This window comes from Balaenoptera musculus, chromosome 8 (assembly GCF_009873245.2).
Source record: "Balaenoptera musculus isolate JJ_BM4_2016_0621 chromosome 8, mBalMus1.pri.v3, whole genome shotgun sequence".
Lineage (NCBI taxonomy): Eukaryota > Metazoa > Chordata > Mammalia > Artiodactyla > Balaenopteridae > Balaenoptera > Balaenoptera musculus.
Genome location: NC_045792.1, coordinates 54,598,328 through 54,613,590, shown reverse-complemented (window position 1 = coordinate 54,613,590; position 15,263 = coordinate 54,598,328). Strand labels below are relative to the sequence as shown.

The 15,263-nt window shown below is 56.5% G+C and overlaps 1 protein-coding gene across 4 annotated transcripts; it reads left to right on the top strand.

Moving 5' to 3' along the window:
* Positions 1-754: 754 nt before the first annotated feature.
* On the top strand, positions 755-14,461 carry TSKU (tsukushi, small leucine rich proteoglycan). Of its 4 annotated transcripts, XM_036860627.1 has the most exons (3): positions 775-886; positions 5,565-5,713; positions 11,994-14,461. In XM_036860627.1, the coding sequence occupies exons 2-3, from the start codon at positions 5,680-5,682 to the stop codon at positions 13,061-13,063; spliced, it is 1,104 nt and encodes a 367-aa protein (XP_036716522.1). In that variant the 5' UTR covers positions 775-886; positions 5,565-5,679; the 3' UTR covers positions 13,064-14,461. The 4 variants fall into 4 exon arrangements, with proteins under 4 accessions (XP_036716523.1, XP_036716522.1, XP_036716524.1 ...); XM_036860628.1 differs by lacking the exon at positions 5,565-5,713 and having other exon boundaries at positions 755-886; XM_036860629.1 differs by lacking the exons at positions 775-886; positions 5,565-5,713 and adding an exon at positions 1,022-1,691.
* Positions 14,462-15,263: the final 802 nt, after the last annotated feature.

Below are 15,263 nucleotides of genomic sequence, written 5' to 3'. Positions count from 1 at the left end.
AAAGAGGGGTGAGAGAGGATGGGCTGCAGGAGGAGGAATCGACTTAAAAACTGCTGTCTAGTCACACTCCCAGTTTCCCTTCTTAGAAATCCAACCAGAAGTCGATGGTTCCCTCCACGCACACACACAAAAAAGTCTGTTGCTTTCTGTCTCCTCTCTTGCCACCTTTTCTGCCCAAGCCTGGCTCTCTCCTCTCTGTCGGTTCGTCTTTCAGCCAGTCTTTCCCTGCTTCAGATTCCTGGACTCCCTCTCACTAACGTCTCTGGACCTCTGTCACCCGTTTTAAAAAACGGGGGGATGAACTCGAGAAGAGGGAACCCTCACCACCCAATCTCTTTCTCTCTCTGCCCCTCCCTCTCTCTCTCTCTCAACACAAACACACACACACACAACACACACACATACACACACACACAACACACACACATACACACACACACACACTCCAGCGACCTCCAGATGTTCCCGTCCCTGCGGCCATCTGCTGAGATGGCTCAGGCGGTCCGCGGAAGGGGGCAGGGACCCGGGATGCAAGAAGCTGGGAGCAAGGCCGACTGGAGTGGGCGGGAGCTGCGTGCGCACTTTTGAGACGCTCCCTATGGTGGAACCCGGGCTGGGCAAGGGCTCTGCCGGCGGGCGGGGGGCGGAGCGGGGAACGCGCCGGGAAAGGCCGGCACTTTGGCGACACTCCCTAAATCGCCCGGCGGCTGGCCAGAGCCACCACTGGGCGCGGGGCGGGCGGGGGAGCGCCCAGCGGCGGGCGGGGGCCGGGGGGCCGGGGGGCCGGGGGGCGGGCCGCGCCGCGCTGAGAAAAGCGCCGGCCAGAGGGCCCGCGATCGGGCCGCCTGGGTGAGCGTGCCGAGGCGGCTGCGGCGCAGGCTTCCAGGTGGGTGCGGGTCCCCGGGCGGAGAGGGGAGTCCGCGCAGCGGGCGAAGGACAGGAGCCCCCCCCCCCCCAACCTCGCAGTTCCATCCCGCGAGCGGACGGTGCTGGACCCAGGGGCGGGGCCGGGGCCCCTCAACTTTTCCTGGACCCAGGGCGTCGGCAGCGGCGGCCTGACGCCCGGGACTCGGCCAGAGTGGGGAACCCGGACCTAGAAGGGGGCTTCCAGGAGACAAAGGCTGTGACCGGGGGCCGTGGGCGTGGGCCGGCGCCTCTGGGGTCTTTGTGCGGACACGTGCATCTCGCGTTTGTGGGTCTTTGTGAATTTGGTCCGGGGACATGCATCTGCCTGTGCCTTTGTATGTCCGTGATTTGAGGAGGCTGTTTTGCGCCTGTGTCCACGTTTCGTGGGCCCGCGTTTGGTTGTGAGTGCTGGTGGGCGCATCGTTGTGTCCGCGTACGTGGTCTGTGCCTGTCGACGTGTCTGGGTTGGGTGTCCGTGGAGTATGTGCGCGCCGAGAGCCAGACACCGCCCCAACTCCTCGCTCCCTTGCTGTCCACCCGGGCCCAGACTTGGCTTCAAACTTTTCTCCCGGTTCCTCGGCAACAGAGCCCGTCCTCCTCCCCCTGCAGCCCGGGCGGGGGGCGCTGGCAGCCCTCCCCTCATTCACCTCCAGGGGTCCTTAGAGCCGCGAGGGGATGGGATAGGACTGGTGGGTGGGGCAATCGGCAGCGCCTGAGGACTGACCCGAGCCGAGGCTGGGCAGAGCGTGCCGCACACGCCAGCCGAACCGGCTGGGAGGAGAGAGGTAAGCAGCCGGTCCTGGCCCCCGATCGGGGGCTGAAGAGAAGAGAGGAGCGGGCAGCTGGTGTTGCCCGCCCCACGCTCCTCGGAGAGAGTGTATGTGACCGAGAGAGATGTGTCTGCTTGGCGGAAAGGCCAGCCACTGCCCCCGGCTCCGCTTTGAGATCCGCTCTCCGTTTGTATCCTGCCCCGGGAGGGGGGCGGGGGCGGGGGGTGTCGAGCCCTCCAATCCCGTAGGTGAGAAGGCGACGACGGCTGCCCGCGGCGCCGGCTCCCGGGACCTCCAACTGGGCTGCTGGGAGGAGGAACATTGCACACACTATAGTTTCGAATGGGATGTCCACTGGCCCACAATATGGCACTGGGCAAGTTGCTCAGCCTCTCTGAGCCGCAGTCACCTTGTAATGGAAGGGGCTGAGAACTCCCTCTCGGGGCAGAGCGTGCGGTGGAGATAACCAACGCAGGCAGAGACGGCCTGAGGTGCAGTGCCCGCCCACACTTGGCCTGGGTGAGGAGGTGACTCAGGAGCTTCTGATCCTCCCTGCCTGCTCTACCCTTCGGATAAGTCCAGACTTGCAGAGTTCAGGTCTGACCTGAGAAGGAGGGCTCAGGCTGCCGGGAGCCTCCTTTTGATCCTGGGCGGCAAAGATAACCCTAACACCTTCCCTCCCCTGCCCCTACCCCGCACCCGCCCCAGTCTCTAACCTAGAATTTTGCTTGATGCTGCAGACGTGAAGGATGGGCACAAGCCACTCGCCTCACTGTGGGCACTTTCCTTTCCCTCTTTGGGCCTCAGTTTCCCTTCTGGAAAGGGAGGTGCTGACAGCCTCTCTCCTCCCTTCCTGTTCTGGCTGACTGGTTGAGATCCTACAACCTGGAAACACTTTGATATTTAACACCTCCATTCTGACTTGACCAGTTCCCAGGCACTAATTTGCTCTTTTGAAGAGGGAGAGGGGAGGTGGCTTTGAAGTTAGGTAGGGATGAAGTAAGGTGGGCTGGAGCCCCTGCAGCCCAGGAAGGGAAGGCTGGAAAGCAGCAGGCTGGGGAAGCCAGGTGAATACACCCGGGAGGGAGGCAGAAAGTATCTCCCACAGAGGGAACTGCCCTGCCCGGCTCTGTGTGTTCTGAAACAGGGCAGGGGTGGTCAGCATTGTGGACTGTCAGATGCAAGGTTGGAGAGGGAGGGTTGGAATTCAACTTGAGGCTGGGAAGGAAGGCAGGGGCCAAATATGAGGGCCTTGAATGCCAGACTTAGGAGCTGGGATTTAGGCAGTGGAGAGCCGCTGGAGGGTTTTTTAAGCTGGCATGACAGGGTGGGGTTGGTAATTCTAGGAAACCTTCCTCTGGCTTGTGGGTGGTGCTGGAGCCTGGGAGACCAATCTGGAGGCTAAGTGCTCCAGCCTCTTAGAGTCAGAAGGAGATTTTCACTTACTTCATTGCTTCCTAGCTCTGTGGCCTTAGGCAAGTAACTCTACCTCTCTGATTCTCAGTCTCCTCATCCTTCAAATGAGGTTAGTAATTCTGGTCTCACTGATCTGTTGTGAATGTTAAATAGGATAATGAATTACATGTGCTAATAAAATGAGAAGAGGTTTGTAGTCTGTATTACATCATGCAGACATTTGTTGGATTGCACTGACAATAGAAGGCAGAGCCAGCATCTACTATGGTTCTAAACTTGATATCAGCCCCCGGGAAAGCCCTAAGTATCCTGCAAGCTTGGACCACTGGTAACCTCTCCTAAGCAGAGGGAAGCTTTTTGCCTAGGACATTTCACTCATCTGGTTTATCCCGTTCACATTGCCAGGCCCCACACAGGAGAGGAGATGGACGGTCAGATTTGGAGACGGCTACACAGCACAAAGTGTGTTGTATCTTGACGGGGCCACCCAGGGGCCACTGGAGCCCAGGGAGAGGGTGACCTTTTACTGGATGACGGGCAGGTTAGACTGGGAAGACCTCACAGAGGAGGTGACTTTTTTTTTTTTTTTTAACATCTTTATTGGAGTATAGTTGCTTTACAGTGTTGTGTTAGTTTCTGCTGTATAACAAAGTGAATCAGCTATGTGGTTGCCCACTCTCACCACTATTATTCAACATAGTTTTGGAAGTTTTAGCCACAGCAATCAGATAAGAAAAAAAAATAAAAGGAATCCAAATTGGAAAAGAAGTAAAACCATCACTGTTTGAAGATGACATGATACTTATACATGGAGGTGACTTTTGAATCGAATGAGTGAGAGTTTGCATGGAAAACAAAGAAAAGAAGGGTGTCTCTGTCATCTTCATCCGAGGGAACAGCCTGTGCAGAGATGTGGGGCCCGATGAGTAAGACAGGCCTCTAGACTGGCAAGCTGTCTTTGCAGGATAGGTTTTAAACCAGGAGCAGTGATGGGGTCCTGGTCTTCTGTCGGGATTGTACTCTGGTGCCCAGCAAGGCCGGCAGTTGGAAGCAGAGGGCCAGGAACAAGGCTGTTGGAGCAATCCAGGCCAGGAGGTCTCCTGAACCTGACCTGCGCAAGGTCGGGGGGTGAGGGAGGGGAAGACAGTGAGCCACCCACCCAGGGGTAGCTGCTGAGTCTCATTCTGTCCTCATTCTGTCACAGGTAACACAACTGCTTCAGCCTGCTTTGGCCTCTGCCACCTTTCCAAACTCCCTTACCAACTCCCTGGTAGAGCCTGGTCAGTGCTTGTAGCCCAAGCGGGATCCTGGATGGTGCACTGGGAGAGAATCCAAGGAAGAATCCATTTTGGAGTCTTCTCTGTCCTCTGCCCCTGTCTTGCTTTCAGATCTGCTGGTGTCACGGCTCCTTTTTCTTTCCTGGCCCCGGAAATCACCCACTGGGGGCAGGAACCCACATGCAGTGAGCACCAGTGTGTGCCAGGCCCAGGGCTGAGTCTTCACTTTACCTTGTGTAATCATCCCAGTGGCCTGCTGGGAGCAGTACTAGGTTTCTCACCATGTTACAGATGAAGACTCAGACTCAGAGGGGAGAGAGCCTCCTGGCAGGTGAGGTATGGTGGGGCTGGAACCTGGTGCGCCTGACCGTAAAACCCGTTTCCTCTGCCCCATACTGCCTGCCCGTGTGTCCACACACGCCTCAGACCAAAGGGAACTTGCGAAGCTTCAGAATGGAGAAAATAGTATTGGGAGCCTTGTCTATTTCCCTGTAGATTATCCTCCAGGGATGATGTCATGGAGGAGGCTAGGCACTGGCTGTCAGAACACCTGGATTCTGAGTCCAGCCTCTGACCCCACTGGCTGTGTGACTCTGGGCAGATCACCGAACCTCTCTGGGTCTCTACACAGCTGTAAAATAGATACAATGCCATGTAACCTGCAATCTTGCAGGGTGACTGAACAGATAAGAGTTGAGGAGGCATTGGGAAGGTTGAGAGGTATCCTTTGGCGAGGTGGTAGTATTCTAAATGCCTGGTATATCTTCATATAGTACCTGCTCTGTGCCAGACCCGGCACTCAGGCCCAAGGACATAAAAGTGAACCTAACCCCATTCCTGCCCACAGGAGGACAGACAGGTAAGTGTAATTATAGTCCAGCACGATCCACACGTGCCCATTTGTAAGTTGGGGCACAGCCATATAAGGAGCATTGGATCTGGAGCTCAGACATGTAGGTCTGAGACCTGGTTCCTCTCCTCCTCAGCTGAATGTCAGTCTCCTTGTCTGCAAAACAGGGACAGTAATCCTCATGGTCAAGGGCTGTGGTGAAGCAGAAACGAGATGCTGCTGTAGAAGTGCGTGGCGAGCTGACGTGTTTGTACAGATGTGCGGCATTAGTGCTTCTGTTGGGGGAGCCGGCCCGCAAGGCTCCGGGAGTTTGGCCCTGACGTTCTTTTTGCCTTGCGTTTCCAGAACTGACTAAGCCACTGGGGGCCGGGACGTTAATGGAATTTCCACCTGGGGATTTCGTTGGCGTCAGCTTGAGGGAGCTCACGATGAACATAAGTAGGGTTGGAGGCATCTCAGCATGGAGCAGCCGGTGGAGACAGAGCCCGTCTCAGGTGGGAGCTCGGCCCCCTGCCCACCTCGCCCCTTGGCCAGGGACTCCCCCTTGAAGTTGTGGTGAGGAGCTGGCAAATCTAGGGGCCAGAGATGCTGGGATACAGCACCACGGGCAGGCAGCTGGAGCCAGGAGGACCCGAGCTGGAATCCCTAACCCCAGGGAGCCCTCCTCAGAGGAGGAGGGAGGTTGGGGCCTTGTCAGCAGGCACCAGCACGGCGACCAGAGGATGTTAGCACAGGTAGTCACAGACCCGCTGGGTGCTGGCACCTCTTTGGGTAGCTGGGTAGGGAGGAACAGAACAAGGAATAACACGGTCATTGCCTTCAGGAAGCTTAATAAATCATCACCATCATTGTCTACTATGCGTTCAGCACTCAAGGCGTGGCAGTTGAGCTGACTATTTCACACGCTGTCCCCTAATGCTTTCACCAACCCTGTGTTGTTGCCCCCGTTGAGGACACTGAGCCTCAGCAAGGTTGAGACGCGCCCAAGGCTAGTAGGTACAGAGCTGAATTCACATCCGGGTCTGAGTCCCGTGGTTGACTCTAAATTCTGGGCTCTTCATTCATCCAGCGTGTTTGCCGGGCCTGCCAGGCCTGGCCATGGCCCCAGGTGGGGGAAGGGATGAACAGGTGAAGAAGGCAGGGTCACTGCCCCAAGCTGCTCACACTTCAAGTCAGGAAACGGGCGGGTAAATAACGGCAGAGAATTTACCTAGTGTGTGTCTGAAGGAGGTGTGTTGATAGTGTGGTGTGAGAGGCCCGGGGAGCAAGGAAAGGAGGGGGGCGTGGCCCAGGAGCCTGAGTGGACAGAACGGGCTTTGTTCCACTGGCAGGGCCGGGGCAGGCCTGGGGATGCGGCAGTCCTGGCAATAGTGTGAGGCATCAGAACCCAGGTCCTGGGTCTTGCTCTGCCGTTTACTTGCAATCACTGCCCGTCTCTGGGCCTCAGTTACTCGTGATCTCCGAGGGGCCTTCCAGCTCTCCAGCCCTGGAATTCTCTGAGTTTGGAAAAGTACGAGCAGAGGCTGAGAGTTGTCCAAAGGCCACCACCATAGGTTCAAATCAAGAGGGGAGTTCAGCCGAAGGAGGGAGGAAGGTGGGGACAACTTGCAGATACCTCTGTGCCAGAGAGAACTTGATTTCTGTAGGTAAAGTAGAAGTCAGGTGGTTTTTGAGAAGGGGGATGATGTAGCCAAAGCTGTTTTAGAGGTTCTCCCAGCAGGGTCTGGAGTGTGGCCGTGGGGAGACCTGCCTGGGGCCTGTTAGGGCCACACCGCTGACTCTTTTGACCTCACGGGCCATCTGTAAACTTTCCTTAGAGTCACAGTGGGCCCAGCCAGGAATAACTCATGGCCCTTGCCCAGAGGACCTTATGCTATATCCCCCTAACCAAGGGTGGGTACAGTTACTAAGCCTTCGTCCTGCTGCTCTTGTGTTCTATAACCTGGCTGATCAGTAGATGCCTTTCATCTGCAGGTCAGGGTTTGGAAAGTAAGTGATGTGTCCTGGGCCAGAGATCCTCCCTGGCCTTCCGTGGTGAATACCTGTCTGCCTTTCCCTTTCTCCCGAGGGTAGATCACAGGGTCCCAGAGGGAGGGAGGGAGGCAGAGTCAGTACTACACAGAAAAGAAAACTGAGGCTCCAGGAAAGAAAGAAAACTGTGAAGGTCACACAGTTAGTAGCAGATCCGGAACTAGAGTCCTGATCTCCTGGGTCTAAGGCAGGTGCTAGTGATCTTGTTATGAGTTGTTCTCCTGTCCCTGTTGCAGATTTGTAAGCCCCATGAGGACAGGGGCCCTGGGATCTCCCACCCTGACCCCAACATACACCTCACATGGCCTAGCACACTGCCTTGCACTTAGCGTTTTAGTGCTGTGGTTGATTAATTCTGTCTGCAGTGGCTATGGTATTATAGGTGGTATTATAGGTAGAATGAAAAGGTACAGTGTTTCCATTATGTGGCTTCTACCCCTTGGGGCCTCATTTCTCTACTGGGGCATTGGTCTTCTCAGTCTCATCTTCACAGCCATCCTCTCTGAGCCTGATAGGACCATCATTAGCATCCCAGGTTCACAGCTGAAGGAACTGGTCCAGGTAAAGTGACTTGCCCTGTTCACACTGCAAGTTGGTGTCCAAGGCCTTCTCACTCTCTAAGAAGGCCTTTCGTCTCCGTGGAGCTGAGGCTAGTGGTTTTTGTGAAGAGGAACTCACATGACTCATCCCTTCCCAGACCCAGCAGCCCTGTTGAGAAACAGCATAGTCATAGTGTGGCTTCCTAGGGAAGAACTGCTTTCCAGCAGGGCAGTGGTAAGAGCTTTGTCATGTTTGATACATATTTGCTGGAGGAAGGAGCAAGAGAGATGGGGTCAGGCCCACCCACTTATCCCCACCCCACCCACTCCCATCTGTGGAGGGAGGCAGGGGGTCCCCACTGCACCCTTCGCCTGTGCTGGGAACCCTGCTTGGGTGCCTTACTCCCACCGTTATGTTTCATCCTCGTGACAGGCCTGTGAGATGGCCCTTAACATCTCTATTTTACAGATGAGGAGACTGAGGCTCAGATTGTGGCTAGCCAAGATCAGAGAAAGCAGAGATGGCCATGAGGCAGTCCTATTAGGAAGCTTCATTACTCAGTGTGTTTTATAGATACTTTTTACTGTAAGAGAGGAAATAAGACGAGAAAAGGAGATTAAGACATGGTTAAACCACTCAAAAGTTCTACCATCTAAAGAAAGACCACTACTGGGTTGACATTTTCTTCTAGACTTTCTAAAATTACGATTTACAGTGTTTTTTTTTTTAATGCATAGTTATACTTTTCTTAGCATGCAATTTATCCTTATGATCTCTAGCATTATGGCATCAGCCCCCTCCTCCATGAGGTTGCAGACTCTTCTGAGCACTATTTTTGTTGACTCCATAAGATCCCTAGGAGATTCCACAGGCATCTTGAGTGGGCTGGAAAGCCTGGTCCTGGAGTCAGGAGTCAGAGCCTGAGCATCGCGGCCATCACCTCACTGAGGACCCAGGGACAAGTCACTGCATGCCCTCTGGGCCACAGCTTCCTCATCACTAAAGTGAGGGATTGCATGCACTGCTCTGCAGCCCTCACAGCTCAAGTGAGCAAAGGTCTTTTGGAAATTATCAGGGGCTGTGCCCCCGGCAGGGGTTTTCCTTATCTTCCCTCAGTTTCCTCCTGGGAAAGTTCTGCCCTCCCCTTGGCTCCTGGATCTTTTGCTCCAAGCAGCAGTGCCAGGCCCCAGCGTCTCGTGAGACACTCACAGGAAGGCACCCCACCTCATGTTACCCCAAAGGGGACATTGCCTCTAAGCAGAACAGAGGCACTGACCCTCAAAGACCACTAGCCCACACCTCTGCCTCTGCCCCCTTCTGGGTCCAAAGTTGTGAGGCATCTCAGAGATTTCTTCCTTCTCTTCTCCCAACAGCGTTGGACGGCCCTGAGAGGCCCCTGAGCTCCGCTGTGACCTCAGGAAAGCCCCAGAGCCACTGAGTATTAGAAAGCTTGGTACCTACCTGTCCCAGCAGCCGATGGCAGCTGGAGCGTGGCCCTAGGACTCTGGATGCTTAGCTCTTCTTTCCCCAGCAACACACAGAAGTACACGTTCCACTTGAACCAAGCCAGTTATGAGGTTACAAAGGCCTGAGTTCACCTCCTGGCTCTGCTACCTTCCTCTTGCCACCCTCGGTTTCCTCCACTGTAACATGGACATAAGACTGCTTACCTCCTGAAGTGACGGGATGGCATAAGGGAACATGTGTCCAGCACTTAGTGAGGGCAGGCTCTGTCACTGTCAGCACTTTCCACTTAACGTCCAGGCCTAGCACAGAACAGGGGCCCAGGGAGAGGTGTCCACTGTGCAGGGCTGAGCAGGGACCTTGTCCACGGTGCCCTGGGAGCATCACAAGCGCAGTTACCCAGGCGGGTCTCAATCTGCACTCCTGCTCCCTCTGTATCAGCTGTCACCACCATTGCCTCAGTGGCTCAGTGATGACCACTCAGCATGTGTGCACAGCTCTTCACAGTTTGCATTGCACTACAGTGAGAGTTGCGTCAACGTATGTGAGGAGGGCAGGAAATACTGCCTTGTGGTACAGAGGACGAAGCCGAGGCCTGAGAGGCCCCCTCTCTAGAAGGGGAGGGGAAGCGTTGGGCTGTGTTACATAAGCAGGAGCTCATGAGGGGCCGTTTGGCACTTAAGAGGCACATTGTATAATCACCTTTGGGAATCAAAGGGTAATCTTAGGGCCTTTTTGTGCGTCTCTGGTGTTTGTTTAAACCCCAGGAAGGGTGGGTATGAGCCGATCAGCCTAGCAGGGAAGAGGAGGCCCTAGGTGGTAATGAACCCCTGCGGTGAGAAGCTCACCAGGGGAACAAAGGGGGTGTGAGGTAACTTAATATGTTCCTTTCAGTTCCAGACACTGGAACACTCTGTCCTGCCTCAATTGGGACCAAGCCCAGGATGCACCTGGGCCGGGTTTAATCCTCAAATTGGACTCTACAGCAGAAGGGGGCAGGAGAGGAGGGGCCCACATAGGGGGGCAGGGGAGAATAGCCCCCCTTCTCCCTGCCTGTGCTCCGAGCCCAAGTGCAGATCAAGTGGCTGCCCCTTTAAAGTTTCATGTAGGGCTAGTAATGCTATCCTGCTGCGCCCTCCACACCCACCCCCAGTCCACAAGGTGGGCAAGTCCCTGGTCCACCCCTCCCTGAAGACCAGGGGGAGGAATAGGTGGGGGGAAGATGGGGCAGGGGGGCAAGGGTGCAGAGCTGAAGAACCTACTAGAGTGAGGCTTAGTTAGCGCCTTCTGTCTCCCGGGCTGAGTGGCTGCTTGCAGAGGCAAGAGTGTAGCCACAGACTGTCCAGTTAGAGGCTTTCACTGCTCAGCCCTCTCTCTCATCCTCCTGCGAGCGCCACTGTCCGAGGAGCTACAGACGTGCATGGGTATGAGGACTGAAGGTGACAGTGTACATGTAGTGCCCGGCATCAAAGGCAGCTGCTGGTACAATTGTCCAGGGAGAGAAACTGAAGCCAGGGGAGAGGCAGTGGCTTGCATCGTAGCCTGTGTCGGTGGGAAGAGCCCCTCTTGGACCCCATCTCTCCTGCCAGTCCTGCTGGAGGCAGCAGATGAAAATAGAGGAATTGGGACTGAGCGGGCCTGGGTTCTAATCCTGCCCTGCTTTTTACTGGTTTGGGGTAAAACCCTTTTCCTCTCTAAGCCTCTATTTCTTTATTTGTATAATGGGAGAACCAGCCCAGCTGCCTGCCCTAGGTTAAAGGAAGGGCCAAAGAGGTGTAACAGCTCTAACAGCTGGGGGGCAGGGCAGGGCAGGTCAAGGGGGAAGGGGCTTGGCACAGGGTCCCCAACTGGAATGAAGGATCCTGCCTCTGGAGGCCAGGCCGGGTGAGAGGGCTTAGGACTGTGGACCCAGCCGCTGTTACCCACAAAAGGAGTGAGGTGGGGACAGTCACTGCAGACCCCCCTTGCAGGAAGAGGCCTCTGTCTGGGAAGCTGGAGGGCGGGTCTCAGGCATGGCTCAGCCACTGCCAAACCACGACAGTGAGCCATGCTTCCTCTGTATGCCATTGGGTTCCACTCCCACTTACTTGTGGCCATGCATGACTTTCTGAACCTCTCTAAGTTTCAGTTCCCACAAGTATTGCTGCCTTGCAGTTTTTGTGGTTGTGAGAGTTAAGTGGGACCGTGCAGGGAGGCAGCTAGCACAGCACCCAGCACATAGCACCCAGCATGTAGCATATGCTCAGCAGAGGTAAATGGAGTACCCTAGCCCCTAAGCTGTGACCCCTCCGCAGTAGGGCCTGGGTCAAGATGAGCCCATGAACCCTAGACCCTCAGAGGTGGAGAGGTCAGCCAAAGACCCATCCTGTCCAGTGCATTTCCAACTGCGTTCCTTAACATCCAAGGAAGGCTCCAGGCCCTCACCTTCACTTCAACCAGAACAGGCCCACTTTCACCTGCTAATCTTGTTTAAGGAAGGGTTCTCCTGCTTCCAGTTTAAAATCCAGCCATCTGGCCTAACCCCCTTTACCATACAGATGGGGAGACTAAGGCCAGAGAGGAATAGGGACTAGGAACTATATAAGGAGGGGTATTCAGGGAAAGCATCTGGGGGCACTGAGGGGCTGGTGGCAATTTGCAGCTGTGCCTACACACATCGGCTGGTGTCTCACGAGGTGGGTTAGAACCATCTGGTATGGGGTGCCTGCCGCCAGCCCTCACCTTTAGCTCTCTTTCTAGCCCACACCATGCTGTGGCCCCTGCTGCTGTTGCTGGCCGCCGGTGAGGCCCAGACCACCCGGCCCTGCTTCCCTGGATGCCAGTGTGAGGTGGAGACCTTTGGCCTCTTCGACAGCTTCAGCCTGACGCGGGTGGATTGCAGCGGCCTGGGCCCTCACATCGTGCCCGTGCCCATCCCCCTGGACACAGCCCACCTGGACCTGTCCTCCAACCGGCTGGAGACGGTGAACGAGTCCGTGCTGGCAGGCCCGGGCTACACCACGCTGGCCGGCCTGGACCTCAGCCACAACCTGCTCACCAGCCTCTCGCCCACGGCCTTCTCCCGCCTTCGCTACCTGGAGTCGCTTGACCTCAGCCACAACGGCCTGGCCGCCCTGCCCGCCGAGAGCTTCACCAGCTCACCCCTGAGCGACGTGAACCTGAGCCACAACCGGCTCCGCGAGGTCTCCGTGTCCGCCTTCGCCACCCACAGCCCGGCCAGGGCGCTGCACGTGGACCTCTCGCACAACCTCCTCCACCGCCTCGTGCCCCACCCCGCGCGGGCCAGTCTGCCAGCGCCCACCATTCAGAGCCTGAACCTGGCCTGGAACCGGCTCCACACCGTGCCTGACCTCCGGGACTTGCCCCTGCGCTACCTGAGCTTGGACGGGAACCCACTGGCGGCCATCGGCCCAGGGGCCTTCGAGGGGCTGGCAGGCCTTACACACCTGTCGCTGGGCAGCCTGCAGCGTCTCCCCCAGCTGGCGCCCTATGGCTTCCGCGAGCTGCAGGGCCTGCAGGTCCTGGATTTGTCAAGCAACCCCAAGCTCAAGTGGGCAGGACCCGAGGTGTTCTCGGGCCTGGGCTCCCTGCAGGAGCTGGACCTGTCAGGCACCGGCCTGGTGCCCCTGCCCGAGAAGCTGCTCCTCCATCTCCCAGCGCTGCAGAGCGTCAGCGTGGGCCAGGGCGTGCAGTGCCGGCGCCTGGTGCGGGAGGGCACCTACCCCAGGCAGCCTGGCTCCACCCCCAAGGTGGCCCTGCACTGCATAGACACCCAGGAGTTAGCTGCCGGGGGCTCTGATGCCTTGTGACGAATGGTGTGGCCTGGGGCCATGTAACAGACTTCGCCCTGGGCTCCCTCGGGTCCTGGGTAATTTATATTTTAACGTGCCAATGCCAGCAGGGACGCTGCAGGCCTGTGTGGCAGCATCATTGAAAGAGAGGCTTTGGACCTGGGACCCACACCCAGGAGCAAGGTTTTGCCCGTTTGTCTATGTTGCTCCCCAGACCATAAGCCGAGGGTCTTCGATGCCAAACCAGACAGCAGTTCCCTGCTGTCCTTCCCTACTTGTCCCCAAAGTGCCTTCCCTGAGGCCTGGACCAACCTGACCCATGACAGGAGGAGGGCGGGCGGGAGGTAGTGCTGCGGGGCAAAGGTCCAGCCACTCAGGCATGGGTTTCTTTTACGACACAGCCCTCTCTTCGCCTCTGGGCGTGTGAGGCCTACTTCATCCTTTTTTCTTCCCCTAGAACTCTGGATAGAACTTTATAGAAAGGACTGGAGAAAAACACCTAGTCCACCTCCTCATGTGCCAGATGGGGAAACTCAGGCCTAGGGAAGGAAAAATGCTATTCTGAGGTCCTACAGTGGCAGAAGCATGGATGGACCCAATGTCCAGCCTCCCAGCAGGGCCCCTTTGCACTTTTCTCTCTTCTCTAAATCATGCCCTCCCTCTCCCCTTTCTGGGCTCCCCCTTGCTTCCAAGACTCACATCCTGCCATTTGTGCCCTTTCCCTGTCGTCCCCAGGAGGAGAGGCCTCTGGGCCCGGTAACCGGCTGTGGCACAAGCTAAGTCAGTTCACCTCGGAGCCTCTAGAAGCCTCAGGGATACCAGTCCCAGCCCTGCCGGTTTCCCACTCTGGGGTGGGGTCCCCCAGCATCAAGAATGGAAATGCGCCCATTGACCCCTGAGGTACTGCCTCTAGATGCAGTCCTGGAGCCCCCTCCAGGCCCTGAGCTCCTGAGCTCCCTCAGACCCCACTGGCCCTATGCCCGACAGCCCAGCTCATCCTACTGAGAATGCAGCGAAGGAGGTAAGGGAGACCCCACCCATGTTTATGCTCTGCCACCAGGGTGCCATCTCAGCTTCCCAGCCCTGGGCTCTCTCCTTAGTATGGGGTTAATAAAAGTTGTTGCCTTTTTAATGGACTGTCACTTTCGGCCACCCCCCGTCCAGGTCCCTGCTGGCAGGGGATGGAAACAGGCCATTTGTAAAAGAAGAAAGACATTGCATTTGTTCGCTTTTGTAATATTGTGTCCTGGGGATGGGTTGGGGGAGGAGGCATTGGGTGAAAGCCAGCCATATGTGGCCATGTGGGCGTCAGGGGGCTGGTCCCACAGGGACGCCCACAGGACAATGAGAGCTCTGTCTTCCCCCACCGGCCCTACCCAACACCTGGTCCTTGGTTTAATAAACACTATAAAGAGGCCCTCTTCCCATCATTTGACCAGCATCCACTGACATTCCCTAGACTGGGCCCTGGGGCCACAAGGATGAATTGAGACAAGGTTGTTCTCTCTGAAAAGCCCAATAACCTCCCAGGATTAGGGGAGTGAGGTGACGTGAGGGAGGGAGTTCCTCGGGGGTGGGTGGCACCTTTCACTGCAGCTAACACTGCCTGCCTTCCTTATTTCCCCTCTCCCTGATGCCCCAACTCCATGAACTTGTCAGGCCCTGCGTGCCTCTGCCTTTGCTCAGGCTGTTACTCTGGGACCTAGCCCTTGCCCCCATCCCTGCCTCTCTACTCCTTCCCAGCCTAACAGACCCAGTTCCCACCTCACCTCCTTGGAAGCTTTCCCTGAGGTCCCCATCCACCTCCTTCCACTGAGCTCCGACAGTACTGTGTTCCTTCTTGGCATCTGACTGCTGTGGTATCCTAACTCCTGTTTGCACACTTCCAGTGACAGGGAACCCACTTCCAGCTCATCTGAATGGCTCTGCTGTCAGCAAGTTCTTCCTTCTAACTAGCCAAGAACTGCAGGAATATCCATCACCATCACTACCACCAAGTTTTTCCTGCTGTCTACTCTGTGCCCTGAGACTCATGTTCCTGGGGTGGGAGGGAGAAGGACACATGGAGGACACCTAACTATAAGAGCAGTACAGGGACCTGTGAGAGCCCTGTGGTGGGATTAGGAAGGCTTCCTGGAGGAGGCTCATCCATGGAGTTGAGAAGGACAAGTGGACCTGGACAGAGGTGGCTGGCACTTGAGAGGGGTCATGGGTGAGC

Excerpts from the sequence above, each read along its gene's own strand:
- TSKU (XM_036860627.1), top strand. The coding sequence starts at position 5,680 with ATGGAGCAGCCGGTGGAGACAGAGCCCGTCTCAG. Across the intron at positions 5,714-11,993 it reads GGAGACAGAGCCCGTCTCAG|CCCACACCATGCTGTGGCCC; the intron begins GTGGGAGCTCGG and ends CTCTCTTTCTAG.